The following is a 17,348-nucleotide window of genomic DNA, read 5'->3' on the forward strand; positions in this document are numbered from 1 at the left end:
CAAGGAGGAAGGGCTCCTGGTTCATGCCGGCCGGCATTTGTTTTTACACGCTCGTTTGCACTTTATCTGTAATATCCCACGTTAAATCTGGCCATATTCCTCCGTGGATTCCCTGATTGTTTGGTTTATGCTGCATCTTTTGATCCATCCTGTGCTGTGATTCCTTACCCTGGATATCCTGCTGTGGAATATAGATAACGCTGTTATTTATTTACCTTCTGGTAAGCCTCAGTCCATGTGGTGGCGGCTCACATAATCATCAGTGCATCGGGTGTTTGTCTGTTCTGGAAATTCATCTGTCTCTGGACTTTATTATTATTACTTTTGTATTATTCATAAAGGACTTGATTGCTGTTATTTATATAAGTTGGTGCGTTTTTTTCTTTATATTTTAGAAAAGAAATGCAATAGAATTTTTAATTGCTATGAGAACACTATTGTGTTTAGTGTCAGCATTACCAAAAAAGATATGGGGATACTGTCTATGGAAACATTGTGGGGCTTTGGTAGCAGAAAATACTCTGTATGAGCAGTCTCAGTCCTGGCAACAACCTCTGGCATTCAATCCCCTAAAGCGCAGGCACACCTAGAGCCCTAGGCAAAAGGGTCTTGCTCTCAATGTTCAGAGACAGCTCCCCAATTATCTTCCCAGCAACACTCTTCAGGGAAAGGGGTCCCTCTCTAGCTCAGCTTCCTTAAAGTGGAGTTCCACCCATAAATATAACATTACATCAGTAGTTTTAAAAAAAATGTCATTAGTCCTTTACGAAATAAAACATTTTTTTAGATGCCTTCAAAGTGTTGTTGCTAGGCAGAATAGTTAATCTTCCCACTTCCTAACCTACACTGCACAGACTCCTGGGAATGTAGTGGGTGTAACTTTCCAGGAGTCTGTGCACTCCCCAGTCTCAAAGAATCATGTGACTTGGACAGCACAGGTGCTGAAACCTGATCTGACACTGCTTGTGCAGCACTGAGCATGTGCGAGATCTGCAAGGCTGAAATCCAGGAAGTCATACAGTCTGGCTTCATGATGCCCACACTTAAGATGGCCCCAGTCAATTTCTATTTTATAAAGTGTCTAAATGCTGTAACAACCTAACAAAACTGACCTTAGTTTACAGACTAACTTTACTAGAATACATTAAGCTTGTGTATTAGAGGGGTATTTATATTTAAAAAGTGAAATTGTGGCCGGAACTCCGCTTTAAGGTAGTGTCCTCCAACAGGTTTCTTTCAGGTCCTGAGCCGAGCACATGCTGAGGCCCAACAGTAACAGATCTTCAATAGCACAGGCGAAGAGAGCTCTAAACAGGCCTTCCCAAACATTTATCTTCTCCTCAGCCACACCCTCTTAGCACCCCCTTCCAAGGATTGGCTGAGGTCAGATAAATATTTGTGGCTCAAAGATTCATCCTGCTACACTATTTCTGGAAACCTTTTCCAGGCAGGCAAGAACAATCAAGCCCCAAATTTAGGGATATACCTGACCAGACCTGAAAAAACAAATTGCTGCTCTGCAGAACCATTAGACCAGTTAAGAGAGAGAAATTTAGTTTGCACCTGAGATCATTAAAATTAATCTGACCTGACCTGCCTAAAATATTTCTAAGGTGAAAATAGTGCTGAGGTGCAGCATGTTGTAAAATGTGTAAGTACCTGTGTTATTGGAATAAACAAAGAAATGCGAATAGGGATTATTACGGTGCCAACTCAATCAAAAGTATACGTTAAAATTACAATTTGTATTACATTATAGAAAAATCACATGGAGTAAACAATTAAAAATGGGAGCATGTAAAATATACAAATGGCCCAGATTGTAAAGGCCTGTTCTGGTGACGGATCCAATCTTCCCTACATGTTTCGCCAAAACATCGGCTTCCTCAGGGGAATAGGCCATGATCAATGTAGCGTATATTGCTCTAAAAAAGAGAAATGTAACAATAGATACTGTAAGGGGTTAGCTCGGTAGCGGGGTGTGTGACCCCTTGGATGGGTTCACTACACACTGAATTTATACAGACAGGCAGTCGAAGACGGTTGAAAACAAAGATTTTGGTTTATTCTTCCATTTTGCTGGAAACAAGTGCAAGCCTCCAAACAGCATAAACAAAATCAAACATAAAATAAACCCTGGCCACTTGGGGCGTCTATCTTCACCACACAGGAACCTATCTATGGAGTCTGGCACAGCCTAGTGCTGGGCAGACACTGCTGGTCATACAGCAGAAAAACAATAGTCTTTTGATTTTTATCACACAGAAAAATCAATCCTCCTCACCTCCTCAGAAGACTTTCAGCTACTGCTCTCTTTTACTCAGAAAGCCTCAGGATGCAGCAAATCAGTGGTAATCCTCTGGATTACTTATAGAGGCCTTAATTGCCTCATTCTGAACAGCTGAAGTTTTCCAACGCCCTTAGACCTTTTCTGGCTGCTTTTGCAGCCGACACCTAATAACAATTGGTGTATTGTCTAAACAAGGCAGAAAGGTATGTCCCGTCTGTGACAACACCCACAGATTTACCTGACTTCCTGTCACAATACATATAATGAGGGAATGCAGAAACAAAAACTACACACAATCTATGATATCAAAATGGGACAACAGGGCACCTGGGATATCAAAAACCCCCGCCCACCACTTGGTGTGAATCAACCACATCCAGGGCTGGACTGGGACAAAAATTCGGCCCTGGACTTCATCCAGACCGGCCCACTTTAATTCAATAAAATGCTGCCCCCACCCCCCGAAAAATCACGCCCACCAAAAGGCCCCTAGATCCATTATTGTATATCATGAGAGGGTGAGAGAGAGGGGAATGAGAGAGAGAGAGAGAGAGAGAGAGAGAGAGAGAGAGGGTTGAGGGAAAGGGGGTGAGAGGGGGTGAGTGTAAGAAATGGAGAGTGAGTGTAAAAGAGAGGGGGTGAGTGTAGGACCCCTTTTTACACTGAGGCGTTTTTTAGACGCTTTTGGGCGCCTGTAAAGCGACTGAAAAACGCTTCCGCTGCAGTCCCAGTGTGAAAGCCTGAGTGCTTTCACACTGGGGCGCTGCCAGGGCGTTAAAAAAAGTCCTCCAAGCAGCATTTCTGTTTTCAAAAACGGCCCACTGAGCCATCGGCCCACCGGGAAACTCCCTGTAGTCCCTATGGCCAGTCCATCCCTGACCACATCACACCCCACAGTACAGTCCCCTCGACCTACCCCAATGCTTCCAAATGGCAGGATTCAATCAGGGCAGCATCCCAGAGAGGGCAAACCCAACTGCCGTAGTGCCCTGTTGTCCCATTTTGATATCATGCATTGTGTGTAGTTTTTGTTTCTGCATTCCCTCATTATATGTATCTATTGTTACATTTCTCCTTTTAGAGCAATATACGCTACATTGGTCACGGCCTATTCCCCTGAGGAAGCCGATGTTTCGGTGAAACATGTAGGGAAGATTGGATCCGTCACCAGAACAGGCCTTTACAATCTGGGCCATTTGTATATTTTACATGCTCCCATTTTTGATTGTTTTACTCCATGTGATTTTTCTATAATGTATTAAAAATTGTCATTTTAACATATACTTTTGAATGAGTTGTTTTGGCACCGTAATAATCCCCATCTGCATTTCTTTGTTTCGTCCAAAAATTCGGGGATGAGGTGTCTTATCTATTAAGGACATACCAACCACATTCCATAGCCCTACCTGTATTATTCTTTATATTAATCCCTTGGTCCTTCTTAAGCTCCTTGTACCTCATTCATGTCATTAAACCGTCAAATGTCAGTCAGTACTGCTCACTGAGGTTCTGGCACTTGACAGGTGAATGAAGAGGTGGAACTTAGCATTGCAGGCCGACACTCAGCCTAAGGTCCTAATGGTTCCACAGAGACACACGGATTAAGCTGGAGATTCATTATATAATTGTCTTATTCAATTTATTTTAGCTTTACCCTTAACTATGAAGTGCAAGGGCCTCCATGATTGCATAGAAATTGAAATTGCTTAGGTTTGACCTCATATTATATTGTTTTGAAAAATCTAAAGGAAATATGTACCAGAAAAGTGTTAAATGTATAACCAGCTTAAGCTGGGAGACTTAGCACAGGTATGTGTGTGGATACCACAAGGCTTCTGTAATTCTGCAACTGTTACCTTAGAAGCATTTAAGGTCATGCTCTCGTTTATGGCAGGGCCTGCAATTTTTTATCATTTGCTTGTTTATGTAGTGGGTTATTGTTTCCTTGGTTCTAGGATCATTGATGGAAAGGATCTAATGCCTCTCGTGCAAGGAACTGTACCTAATTCTGAACATGAATTTATGTTTCATTATTGTGATGACTTCTTGCATGCAGTACGATGGCACGACACAAGCAGTAAGTAAAATAAATAATATCATTTCCAAAAAAATTTACTTTCTATCCATTCATCCAGCTTCACACAGTGAAGGTTTTTCTTTTTGCCCCTTCCCCTTGTCAAGGGAGCTGCAAGTACCATCCACTCTAATGCCACATACAAACGATCGGATTTTCTGATGAAAAAAGTCTGATGGACTTGTTTCATCGAAAATTCAGATCGTGTGTGGGCCCCATCTGACTTTTTTTCCATCGGAGTAAAAAAATAGAACATGTTTTAACCGCTTCCCGACCGCCGCATGTAGATATACGTCGACAGAATGGCACGTACAGGCACATTGGCGTACCTGTATGTCCCTGCCTTTCCGCGGGTCGGGGGTCTGATCGGGACCCCCCCCCCCCCCCGCTACATGCGGCGGTTGGATTCCCTCGAAAATTGTCCGAAGTGTCCGCCATAATGTCGCGGTCACAAAAAAAATCGCTGATCGTCGCCATTAGTAGTAAAAAAATAAATAAATAAATAAAAATGCAATAAAACTATCCCCTATTTTGTAAACGCTATAAATTTTGCGCAAACCGATCGATAAACGCTTATTGCGATTTTTTTTTTACCAAAAATAGGTAGAAGAATACGTATCGGCCTAAACTGAGGGGAAAAAAAATGTTATATATGTTTTTGGGGGATATTTATTATAGCAAAAAGTAAAAAATATTGAATTTTTTTCAAAATTGTCGCTCTATTTTTGTTTATAGCGCAAAAAATAAAAACCGCAGAGGTGATCAAATACCACCAAAAGAAAGCTCTATTTGTGGGGAAAAAAGGACGACAATTTTGTTTGGGAGCCACGTCGCACGACTGCGCAATTGTCTGTTAAAGCGACGCAGTGCCGAATTGTAAAAACCCCTTGGGTCATGTAGCAGCATATTGGTCCGGTCCTTAAGTGGTTAAATACTTCCGATGGAAAAAAATCCAATGGGAAATTCCAATCCTCTGTGTGGAATTCCGTTGGAGAAAAATCCATGCATGCTCAGAATCAATTTGACGCATGCTCGGAAGCATTGAACTTAATTTTTCTCGGCTCGTCGTAGTGTTTTACGTCACCGCGTTTTGGACGGTCGGAATTTAGTCTGACAGTGTATATGCAAGACAGCTTGAACGGAATTGCGATGAAAAATTCCATCGGAGTTTAGACCATCGGATACTCTTATCGTGTGTATGCGGCATACGTCTCTGTCCTGTAAATGCATGCAGGGTCAGCCTTGAGAGTCAAAAACTGTAGCTGCTGTTTTTAATAAACAGACACTCACCTGTTCAAGGATCCAGTGCCATCCTCACCCGAGCTGGTTCTTTACCGGTCTTCGTGTTCCTAGTGAAAGCCTGTTAACTGTGGACAGCCAACTATGACTTGTGGCTTCACAGCTGACTTCCCACTGCACATGAGCAAGCCACGCTGCACTTTGTGGTCCTGGCAGACTTCTGGGACCTCTGATCTGTTCCAGAAGGTTGCGGGCAGGGGGAGTAGATACATTGCGCCAATCTGACTGGAAGTGGGAGCAGGTACCTGTTAAAACCAAAACCTCCTCCCAAAGAAAATGTATTCCAAATGTGGCGGGGGGGGCGGGGGGGAGTGGAAATTCCCCTTTTGAGAAACGTTCTGCTTTAAAGGAGCTGGCACACATCACATTTGCGCATCTGCCAAGATGAAATGATTTAATCTTTTTCATGAGGTGTGCAATTGGGCATGGTATGATAAATTGTTAATTATGGAAAGCATGTGATTGCAGGTCTCATCCTAGGTAGTAATTTGGCCCTATTAGGGAGTTTGTAGGAGGAGGGCTAAACATTACAATATCAGGCCATTGAGTGCTGCCTGTCAGTGATGGTACTGTAGGTTCACTGAAAAGGGTATCAAAACTATCAAAATTATATATTTTTTTTACATAAGGAAGAGTCTCTAAGAGAATGGGTTATTTAAAAAATGTTATTAGTCATTTGAATGTCTCCAAGGTGTGAGAAGCTCAAGTTGTCAGCAGCCACAAGAAAAAGGGTATCACCCATGTGTAGGTTCTGCTAAAAGCTCAGAATGCAGACATGTGCATGTAGTAATGTGATAGATCGGAGAGATTACAGAACAAAAAATATGGCAATAGGCATGAATTTCAGATAGATATGCAAGGGAAATGGAAAAGTCTATGACAGGCACAAGATTAAACTGGCTAGATGTGTTAAAGCTGACACCTAAAAAAATAAATGTAGCAAGGTGTGTAGAAATGTTTTCAGTGATTAGCGCAACAGTGTGGGAGTTCTGTGTTAAAGTGGAGGTTCACCCGGAAATGTCAATTTTTAACATTAGATTCATGCTCATTTTGTCTAGGGGAATCGGCAATTTTTTTTAAAATCGAAGCTGTGCTTACCGTTTTAGAGAGCGATCTTCTCCGCCGCTTCCGGGTATGGACTGCGGTACTGGGCGTTCCTATTTGATTGACAGTCTTCCGACAGGCTTCCGACGGTCGCATCTATCGCGTCACGATTTTCCAAAAGTAGCCGAACATCGGTGCGCAGGCGCTGTATAGAGCGGCACCGACGTTCGGCTTCTTTCGGCTACTCGTGACGCGATAGATCCGACTGTCGGAAGCCTTTCGGAAGACTGTCAATCAAATAGGAATGCCCAGTCCCGAAGACCATACCCGGAAGCAGCGGAGAAGATCGCTCTCTAAAACGGTAAGTACTGCTTCGATTTAAAAAAAAAAAATAGCCGATTCCCCTAGACAAAATGAGCATGAATCTAATGTTAAAAAAAAAATTTCGGGTGAACTCCCGCTTTAAAACCTTAGTACACCTAAACTACTGTCATGTCATTTGTGTAAATTATGTTTATTAAATAAAAAACGTATTGCGCTGTCTAGTGAAATACAATTGAATTTATAAATCAAAAATGAATAAAAAATAAATAAATAAAAAATAAATAAATGAATAAAAAATAAAGTGCAAAGGCAGGGCAGGAACAGTGTTGCCAACCTACCAGATTGAAATTTACTGGCACAATACCCAAAATTTACTGGCACAGCCAAGTTTTTACTGGCATTTCACAAAAGTTACAAAAATAAATTTTTAGGTGCAAATTTTAGTATTTAGGCTACAAACAAGTACACTAGGCAAATAGCAATGTGATTTAAGGTCGATATCATGGTAGAAAAACATATTTTTGTTATTTTCGATATAATAAGGGCGGATTATTTAGTCCAATTACCTCCTGCCTCAGTCACCTCTCACAAAAAGGAAAATAAAAAATATATGCACACCCAACGTTCCCCACATATACCCACTACACCCTATAAATGAACCATCCCTCTCTCCTACAATTTACAAAAAGCAAAATCCCATAAAAATCCCCCTCCTTCCCCTCCACATGATGGCACCACTATAAAACCTCTCTCTCGGAGCAGGAACCAGAAGACTGTATATAACACCCCCAAGGTGGTAATCCTGATAATATCACCTGTATCCAGGACCCTACCCAGGGATTGATCTAGAACAGAATGCTCCCAGAAGCCTGAAAGGAAAACTCTCTACCTTATAGCCACAATGGGCGAATACAGTGGCCTTATCTGTGACAGGAAATTCTGGGAGACAATCTGACTGGTGATATGTGGGAGAGTGGACGACCATTAGAATGGACCAACAATACCAATGGCTCTATAAGTGGTAGTAGTTTAACTGTGTGTGTATATCTAGGTATCTCACAGGATACAGAAGCCAAGTCAATAAGTAGGAGGAAGATGATGTTACTTACTGAATGGTGGCCGCTACAAGCAGCACCCTACGAAGCTCTGTCAGTGTCTATGGCGGTAGTGGCAAGTTTCTGCACGGGAGCTGCACGTGGAACGCAAGCCGTCTCACCTGTGCTCCACGCAACCGGAAGTGCGGGCCCTGCATCACCACCTGAGCGTCTGCCGTCGCCCGCTAGTGACGCACAGGCTGGGCTGGATGGCCGCCATTTTTAAGAATACCAAGACAGTAGAAGCCAAAACTGGACACAAAAAAGTGAAACTATGATCGCAATGTGCATCTGCTGTGGTCCTTAACTCTCCAAGTCCTCCCGTTTCAACTGGTCACTCCCAAGTCCCGCCGCTCACTCAGCTCTCACGTGCACTTCCCCTCTGCTCCTGCTTATTTATAGGCTGGCGGTGTTGGCGCGAAAATGCACTACGATCATTGGCTGCGCAGCAGGTGGTGGGCTGGGCCGCTGGGCGGGCACTACGGGTAGAGGCTATGCAGGACTTAGATGCTCAGCGGCTCAGATTCGGATCTTCTCTGGGATTTACGGAATTGCGCATGCGCAGTTCTGACCCAAGCCGATTGCCGCCATTTTTACTGGCACATTTCCCTTACTACGGACTTTCGCGGACAGGGAAAAGGTGCCTTGTTTTTACGAGTGTTAGGACGGTTATATTTCCACATGCCTATGATTAAAGTTTTGTTGTAAGTAGATTTTTAATTTTTAATAAAATGCCAGTTTTTAATCTGGACGCTGCGCAATGAGTTTTCCTTTTCTCATATGATCAATGGTTGGATCGGCTTCTGTGGATATCCTGTGGTTATTATTTTTGGCTTGTTTTCACCAATGGTCCCCCACAAGGAGGCTGGACAAACTAAGATGACCTGCACCTAATGTGAGGGGTAATAAAGCTTGCAGATGCAAATATAGACCTTGATAGGTCTTTGGATCTGGTAAGAAGACATTTTTGCCTCATCTGTTTAACCACTTAAGCCCGATCACAGTGAACAGTAGATCCCTGACATTTCACTAGGCAGAACAGGGAATGCCTTGTTAACAAAGGCATCCCCCTGTTCTGCCTTTGCCGACGACAATCGCGGCCTGCCCGGGAACATCAAGTACCCGGGACCCGCGGGGCGCACTCACGAGGCATGTGCACGCCGCTGAGCGGCAAATTTAAAGAGACGTACAGGTACGCCCATTTGACTGCCCGTGCCATTGTGTCGACGTATATCGTTGTGCGGTGGTCAGCAAGTGGTTAAGCACTAGGTGTTGCACTGAATTTGAGGACATTGCTCATTATCACTTTATGGACTTTGGTATCTCATTTATTTTTTCATGATTTTTATATTATTTTTGATTTATACATTCAATTGTATTACACTAGACAGCGCAACACGTTTTTACATAATAATTGAGATGTTGCTGAGTGTTGTGAGTGCTGCTGTCAATTTGATCATCTATTTTGAATTACTTTATACACTAAGCACATTATTTCTCTATATCTTGATTCTGGTTATACCTTTTGACAGTCTGCTAGTTATAACATAGATGACATTACCAGCACATCATTAATGCCCAGAATGAGTCTTAAATATTTTGATGCCCAACCTTCGGCCTGAGGGCCACTTTGGTAGCTATTGCTTGGCCCTTAAATTCTAGCAATCAGTAGTGGGAGCATGGATTTGTAAAGGCACTACAATGGAAGTGATTTCTAGCAGTCTCTTTTACATTTGTTCTGAGTCTCTGTCCGGGGGAAATGAGCAGGCTAGCACATCGGCAAGTCTCTCCCCCCATTATTGCCCTCTGTGACCCAATTCCTGTCCTATTACTGTCTTTAGTCTCCCAATAATGTCCAAAGCGACTCAACTACTGTCCTCAGTCCCCCCAGTTAATATCCTCAGTGAACCAGTTACTCTCCTCGGATCCCCATCACTGTCCTCAGGCCCCTATTACTGACCTCAGGCCCCACCCAATAATGTCCTCAGTCCCCACCCAATAATGTCCTCAATGACCCAATTACTGTCCTTAGGCCCCCAATTACTATCCTCAGGACCCCCAATAATGTCATCAGGCCTCCCCAATAATGTCCTCAGGACTCCCTATTGTCCACAGTGACTCCATTACTGTCCTTAGGTCCCGCCCCCCCCACAGCGCCCCAACACTGTCCTCAGGTCCCCTCCACACCCCATTACTGTCTTCAGCCCCGCCCCCCCCACAGCGCCCCAACACTGTACTCAGGTTTCCCCCAGCACCCTATTACTGTCCTTAGCTCCCCCACATCACCTCATTATTGTCCTCAATCCCCCCCCAGAGTCCCATTGCTGCCTTCAGCCCCCCCTCACAGCGCTCCATTACTGTCCCCAGATCCCCCATTGCTGTCCTCAGCCCCCCTCCCCCACATTGCCCCCTCATCGCTCCTCCTCCTGTCTCACTGTCAGGTCACCTGTGGCCAGGTGACAAGTGCACCCTGTAGGGGTCAGGGATACACCGCAGGGAAGTGAACCCTATAGCCGACTACTGCTGGCAGGGAGGAAGCGTGACCCAAGATCACCCAGGGCGCGGAGTCTAAGACCCAGTTTTGTATTCACCAGAGCCCTTGGTGGTAGGGATGGTCTTGGCCGCAACTGGGTCCAGGTCGCGTTCCCGGGATTCCTCAGGTCACACTCCGCAGGGAGAAGGGGGAAGCAGCCAGCAGAACAAACAGTGGTGATGGACAGGCCGAGGTCAGGGCAACAGGCAGACAAGGATAACCGTGGAACATGCAAATAGTCAGGGGCACAGGCAGACAGGGAAGTCGGGGACAAGCCAAAACGGTACACGGAAGATGATCGTAGCACTCTGCAACCAGGAACTAGCAATACACTGCAGACAGGAACTGAGCATTGGAACACTGTTGAACAGCACTGCAGACCTGTAGAGCAAAGGTTAATATAGGCTTCCTGGGATGGACTAGGGTGGAGCCATACAGGAAGAGGAAGTGATAAGAAGGGAAACCAGAACAGGATCTGCCTCTAATGAACACATGGAGATCAGGTAGGCAGACAGACATGATGCATATTCATGACACTCACCTTAGACAGTCTGGAGGGCTGAAGACACAGCGGGTCTGGACAGAGGGTAGGACCTCCAAGCTGATGTTTGGCTTGCTAGGACCACTCTGCATCCAAAAAAACTATCACCAGCTGTTAACTCGGGCAGCCCCTCCCTCTATACTGAAGTGTCCTGCCTCCCGGAGACAGCTTCCACCGAAGAGATTAACAGCGGCACTGTGGCTTTGGTGTCACCCGGGTGCAGTCCGCACCCCCATAGCGAAGCCACTGTGTCTGCATGTATTTAGTCTCCATCAATAACTGTAGCATACTGTAGCTACAGTCTCTAACTCTCTCCTGTATTATGTCCACAGATAGTCTTCTATAGCATTGCATACAAGTGTTGCCCTTTGGTGATGTCAGGGGCTGCAGTTGAGGTCCCATCTTCTTTGTAAGTTGAATAACATCCACTGCTTTATTCAGTCATAAAGACAATTGCAATGTTTTTAGGGTCCTCAAATAGCCCATTAATAGCCCAAATCAACAAAACAATCAGTGGTCCTGGAGTACTCCAGCTCACCCCTGATCTTTATGAGGCAGCAAAATCCCATAAGTACAAAAACTCCAAACAGCGATCACTGCACAGAGCCATCCAAGGGAAAGGAGATTCATGCCATAAATTTGACAGCCAGAAGTGTGCCCTAGTTATGGTGCATTTGATTTCATTTGCTGGAGATGTTATCTGGACCTACGGACAACGACACCAAGTGTTGAAGGTAACGGCACCGCAAATAAGCAAATAAGGTCTGGAACAATATGAAGTGCACAATAAAAAATAATAAAAAAAAAAAAAGATATGGAGTGTCCAAAAAATGTTGGACAAATTTTATTTTGCAGTGGTTTTCTTATAAGCCATTTGTAAAAGGGGGGCGGGGGTTGTTAGTAAAGCAGACTTTCATGGAAGGTCTACTTTAAGGTCCAGTGAGATACAAAATGTAAACTGTAAAGTAGAAAAGTAAGTGGATGAATCGTCTCCATCTTTCATAACTTAAGATTTATCTAGGGAAAAGGGAATAGCCACTCCAGGTGAATATCCACTATTGCAGAAAACTCAGGTGCAGACAATGCACTTAGAAAAGCAGGAACAAAAATTGTCTCTGGACAGCCGCACTCTGAACAAATTGTAGCCTTTATTAAAAGAAGGACAGCACTACAAGTCACAGCAAAATAAAATAAAACCCCAACTTCTGACGCGTTTTGCACTGGAACCAGTGCTTAGTCATAGCATTTATCTACATGTCTGCAAATGTTAAAGTTAAACGAGAATTCGTTTTTATTTCAGGCTACAGTCTTGACTACTCAATACCTCCTTTTTTACCCAGGGTGCCTGCTGGGTTCTTCAGGGGATGTCAGGGGCTCAAAATGTTAAAAATGACCCTACATTGCCCAAAAATTGTCAATGAGTCAGCAAGTTAATCAAGCCTGCCTTTTTTTTAAAACAAAGTCACAGGTTTTTATTGGGCATCATTACAACCTTGGGCACTATACGGACCAGACATTGGCATCATAACAACTGATAATTGGTTGATAAAGAGTATGAAACTGCACAGCTTCCTTGTTTGCCCCTTCCCTGCCCTTCTCTGTCACCACTGGAAATGAGAAAATGCTGGAGTACGAGTGTCAGGAAATGTGCATACGTTTGCACTTTTGCTCGGTGTGCAGGTGCATGTTGGCACAGACTCCAGATGGACTATTTAAGCTGTACTATTGCAATGGGTCCTTGCCGTTTGGTCTACTGCATTTCCTAAATATCCTGCTACCTGTTCCTGTGTTTGATCCCCTGCTGCTGATCTGATCTGCCTCTGACCCTGCCTGAATACTGCCTGCACCGACCCCTGGCCTGTTTCTGGATTGCATGTCTGCCTGCTCCTTATGCCTGTCTGCCCCACTGTTACCAACCCTGGCTTGACTCCTGACTTTTTGCCTCAACCTGTCATATGTACCTAATCTGCCTGCTAGATGTCTTCCTGTATCTGTGCCCATTATCTGTGCCTGACTTGTGGCCAAGACTGCCTGCTAGTGCTCTCGACTGCCTCAGGGATGCACAACCAACTTGTCAGCTCCCGCCAGTGTAAGATCTGTCATGCACTCATGCCACTCTATGCTCTGGTGTTCCCTGTTGCCTTATCAGGGCACCTGAGCCAGAGGTGTAAGAGAAGCCTACCTCTGCACGTCAGACTCCACCACCAGGTACGTGAGAACTAGTCAGTACCAGTGTGCAAAGGTGTATTTGCTTTGTAAGAATAAATCACCTCTGTCACTGGATGTCCTACATGTGTGAATGCAGCTGCATTATGTAAAACAATTAGTTTAGTTGTTTACATTTTAGAATGGGGTGCATCAAGATTATGCAGAATTTAAAGGGTGCCTTGACTGGGAAAAAGGGTTGAGAAACACTAGACTAAGCAAGTGTTTCCTAACCACTTACCATCCAAAGAATGTAAATAAACTTAAAAACAAAGATGAGCTTGATACTGTTTTATTCTGCTGACTCCTTCAGTAAAGGTGATCTGGGTGGATATAGAGCTGCCCAATCACGTTTATGGTACTCTGGTACAGGAAAGAAAATCGCTCCATCTATGGCCAGCTTAAGCCTACAGTATGTTGGTAGATAGAGATAAATGATAGCATCAAATACTCTGACCTACCATAGTATAAAGAACTGTGGAAACTGATATTGGTAGCTTATTTACCCATCACAGGCAAATCGGAGACCAATCACTCATCCTCACTGTCAGGTCACCTGTGGCCAGAAGACAAGTGCACCCCGTTGGGGTCAGGGATGCACCACAGGGTAGTGAACCCTATGGCCGACTGCTGCGATTAGAGAGGAAGCGTGAACCCAAGATCGCCCCGGTCACGGAGTCTAAGACCCAGCTTTGTGTTCACCAGAGCCTCTAGTGGTGAGGATGGCCTTCGCCGCAGCTGGATCCAGGTGGCGACCCCTGGGATCCCCTAGGTCACGCTCCGTAGGGAGAGAGGGGAAGCAGCAGGCAGGACAAGCAGTAGTGATGGGTAAGCCAAGGTCAGGGCTACAGGCAGACAAGGGTAACCGAGGGACAGGCAAAAGGTCAGGATCACAGGCAAACAGGAGAAGTCAGGGACGAGCCAAAAATGGTACACAGGAAGATAATCGTAGCACACCGCAGACAGGAACTAAAGCTAACAACACGGTTGAATAGCAAAGCAGACTAGCAGTGCAGTGGTTAATATAGGCTTCCTGGGATGGCCTAGGGTGGAGCAATACAGGGAGAAAGGTGATAGAAAACAGTCAGAAGGAGGGTCAGGCCTCTAATGAACACATGGAGATCAGGTAAGCTGCCAGACTTTATTGCATATCCATGACACTCACATTGGCTAGTTGTCCTTGCTTAAATTGATATCATGTTGAATAAAAGCAGCGTGCCTTCAACTTGAATAACAGCACAGCAAGCTCTAAACTTGCAAAGCTCTCAGAAAGAATTAGTCGGTTCACACAGGGGCAACACAACTTCCAGCATGACTTTGGGAGACAACTTGGACACTACTTGAGTATGAATCATCAGGCAAATTACAAGGCAACTTCAAGTTGCCTCCTGGACAGTACAAGGCAACTTCAGGTCGCCTCCAGGACAGGAGGCTTTCCAGTGGCCAATCAAACAACAATCAGCTCTTTGGGAGGGAGGGGTTTGTCTGAGAAATGTATGTTATCTTCCTGGAAAGTTGCTTCAGTTAAGACAGTGATCAGACTTCTGAGGCGATTTCCATCGAAATCTATGGGTACAAGTTGCCTACAAGTCAGATTGAAGTAGTACAGGAACCTTTTCTGAAGTCGGAGCGACTTGAGTAGTGTACATTAAGACGGCTCCATTCACTTCCATTGATTTTCTCACCAGCGCGACTTGGGGAGACTTCAAGTCGGATCCCAGGTCGCCCCTGTGTGAACCGACTCTAGGCAAATGTGTTGATTTTGGATGAATTGTGCAATCTAATGTTTCTTTGTATTTGTCAATAGGTAAGACCACTTGGAAAGTCCACTATATTTCTCCAAAATTCCCAGAAGGAGCAAACGCATGCTATGATTCAAGGTTTTGTTCTTGCACTGGACAAAATGTTATATACCACATTTCCCCATTACTTTTTAACCTTTCGAATGATCCTTTTGAGGCGAATCCTCTACCCAGCGACTCTGTGTTCTATAGGCAAATGCTACAGAAAACCCAACTAGCTGTAGCACATCATACCTCAACATTGCATCCAGTGCCTCAACAGCTCTATGGGTTAAAAAACATTTGGGACCCCAGACTTCAACCATGCTGTGGATCCTTTCCACTTTGTTGGTGCAACAAATAAAGCACAAGTCAGATCTAGCAATAAACATTATTGTATCTGCTATGAAAATAATCTAGTCAATGTAATTTACAGAACCTGTGTATTGATAACCAAAACTTTGATGTGTACTGTACCTTTTTTGTATTTTTTTTACTATCACATGCTGTTCTTTCAAGTTCTGCTGTGCTGGTAAAACATACTAAAACATGGTAGTCTTATCATAATGGCAGAAAAAAGTTTTCAAAAATTGATCAATTTATTATCAAATTGGTGATAAAAAGTTTTAATAAACTCAATTTTATATTGAAATGTTTTCCACTCTGGAAAATACAATTTTTAATGTTTCCTTCTTTATTTTTAGCTTTCCAAAACGATTTTTTTTAAATACTACTTAGGCAGTGTCTCACACATTCACAGATTGCTTACAATTACCATATTTATCGCGGTATAACGCGCTCCCGCGTATACCGCGCACCCCTAAAGTGGCCCTCAATCCGTTTTTTTTGTACTTACAGTCTTGGTGTCTTGCGCGGCGTCCATCGGCGGCCTCGTCGGGTTCGGCGTCCGTCTGCGGCTTCGGGTGTCCTCTTCGTCGGGTCCGGCGTCCTTCTGCGGCTTCAGGTGTCCTCTTCGTCGGGTCCGTCGTCCTTCTGCGGCGTCCTCGCGTCCTCCTCGCTTGTTTCCCGCGCTGAGTTTGAATACTACGCCGACATATACAGAGCGCAGTACACTCGTGTATTGTCGGGCAGGCTCGGCAACACTCGCGCTCGGAAAGAGCCGAGACTGGCCGACTATACCCGAGTGTACTGCGCTCGGTATATGTCGGCACAGTATTCAAAACTTGGCGCGGGAAAGCGGGTATCGGCGTATACCGCACACCCACGATTTTGCCCTGATTTTCAGGGCAAAAAAGTGCGCGGTATACGCCGATAAATACGGTAGTTAAAAATGTCTTTTTGCTTTATATGGCACTAACCAAACACAAGCATCCAGAGACGTTCTGGAGTAATGCCGCGTACAGACGGTCGTCTTTTGTGATGAAAAAAAAACGTTGTTTTTTGTGATGAAAAAAAACGACGTTTTTCAAACTTCATTTTAAAAAACGACGTAGCATACACACCATCGTTTTCTCCAAAGTTCAGCACGTACGACGGCACTCTTCCATTCAAACTCGCGTCCTAACTTGCTTCTGAGCATGCGCGGGTTTAAAAACGTAGTTTTTTTAACGTTGTTTTAGCTACACACGGTCATTTTTTGTGACACAAAAAACAACGTTTTGAAAAACGACACAAAAAATTGAAGCATGCTCAAATTTTTTTTTGTCGTTTTTCAGAAGACATAAAACTACGTTTTCGTCTGTACGCAGCATAACAGTCCAGACTGCAGTGTATGCTGAGCTTCAGACAGTGGCTCCCACTTCTGTGTTCCTGGGTCTGGCGCTTTTCAGGAAATTACCCTCCTTCATCAGTCTTCTAAAACACACCCATACTCTGTAGACCAGTGTGCATTCTCTCTGAGGCCCCGTACACACGGCCAAGGAACTCGACGTGCCAAACACGTCGAGTTCCTCGTCGAGTTCAGGGATGAAGCCGCCGAGGAGCTCGGCGGGCCGCCTTCTCCCATAGAACAACGAGAAAATAGAGAACATGTTCTCTATTTTCTCGACGAGTTCCTCGGCGGCTCCATCGGGCCAAAAGTGTACAGACGACAGAGTTTCTCGGCAGAATCCGGGTTTGACCGAGTTTCTCGCCGAATTCTGCCGAGAAACTCTGTCGTGTGTACGAGGCCTGATACTTTCCTTCACCCATGAGAGCATCCTG

General features: G+C 44.5%; 1 protein-coding gene across 3 annotated transcripts in view; it reads left to right on the forward strand.

Moving 5' to 3' along the window:
• LOC120927469 (arylsulfatase L-like) overlaps nt 1-15,841 on the forward strand; it is a 50,441-nt gene extending 34,600 nt beyond the window's left edge. For all 3 annotated transcript variants that reach the window (XM_040338167.1, XM_040338166.1, XM_040338168.1), the window contains 2 exons: nt 4,246-4,367; nt 15,212-15,841. In XM_040338167.1, the coding sequence (XP_040194101.1) occupies nt 4,246-4,367; nt 15,212-15,549 (460 nt within the window). In that variant the 3' untranslated portion in view covers nt 15,550-15,841. The remainder of the gene's footprint in view (nt 1-4,245; nt 4,368-15,211) is intronic.
• Nucleotides 15,842-17,348: the final 1,507 nt, after the last annotated feature.

This window comes from Rana temporaria, chromosome 2, assembly GCF_905171775.1.
Source record: "Rana temporaria chromosome 2, aRanTem1.1, whole genome shotgun sequence".
Lineage (NCBI taxonomy): Eukaryota > Metazoa > Chordata > Amphibia > Anura > Ranidae > Rana > Rana temporaria.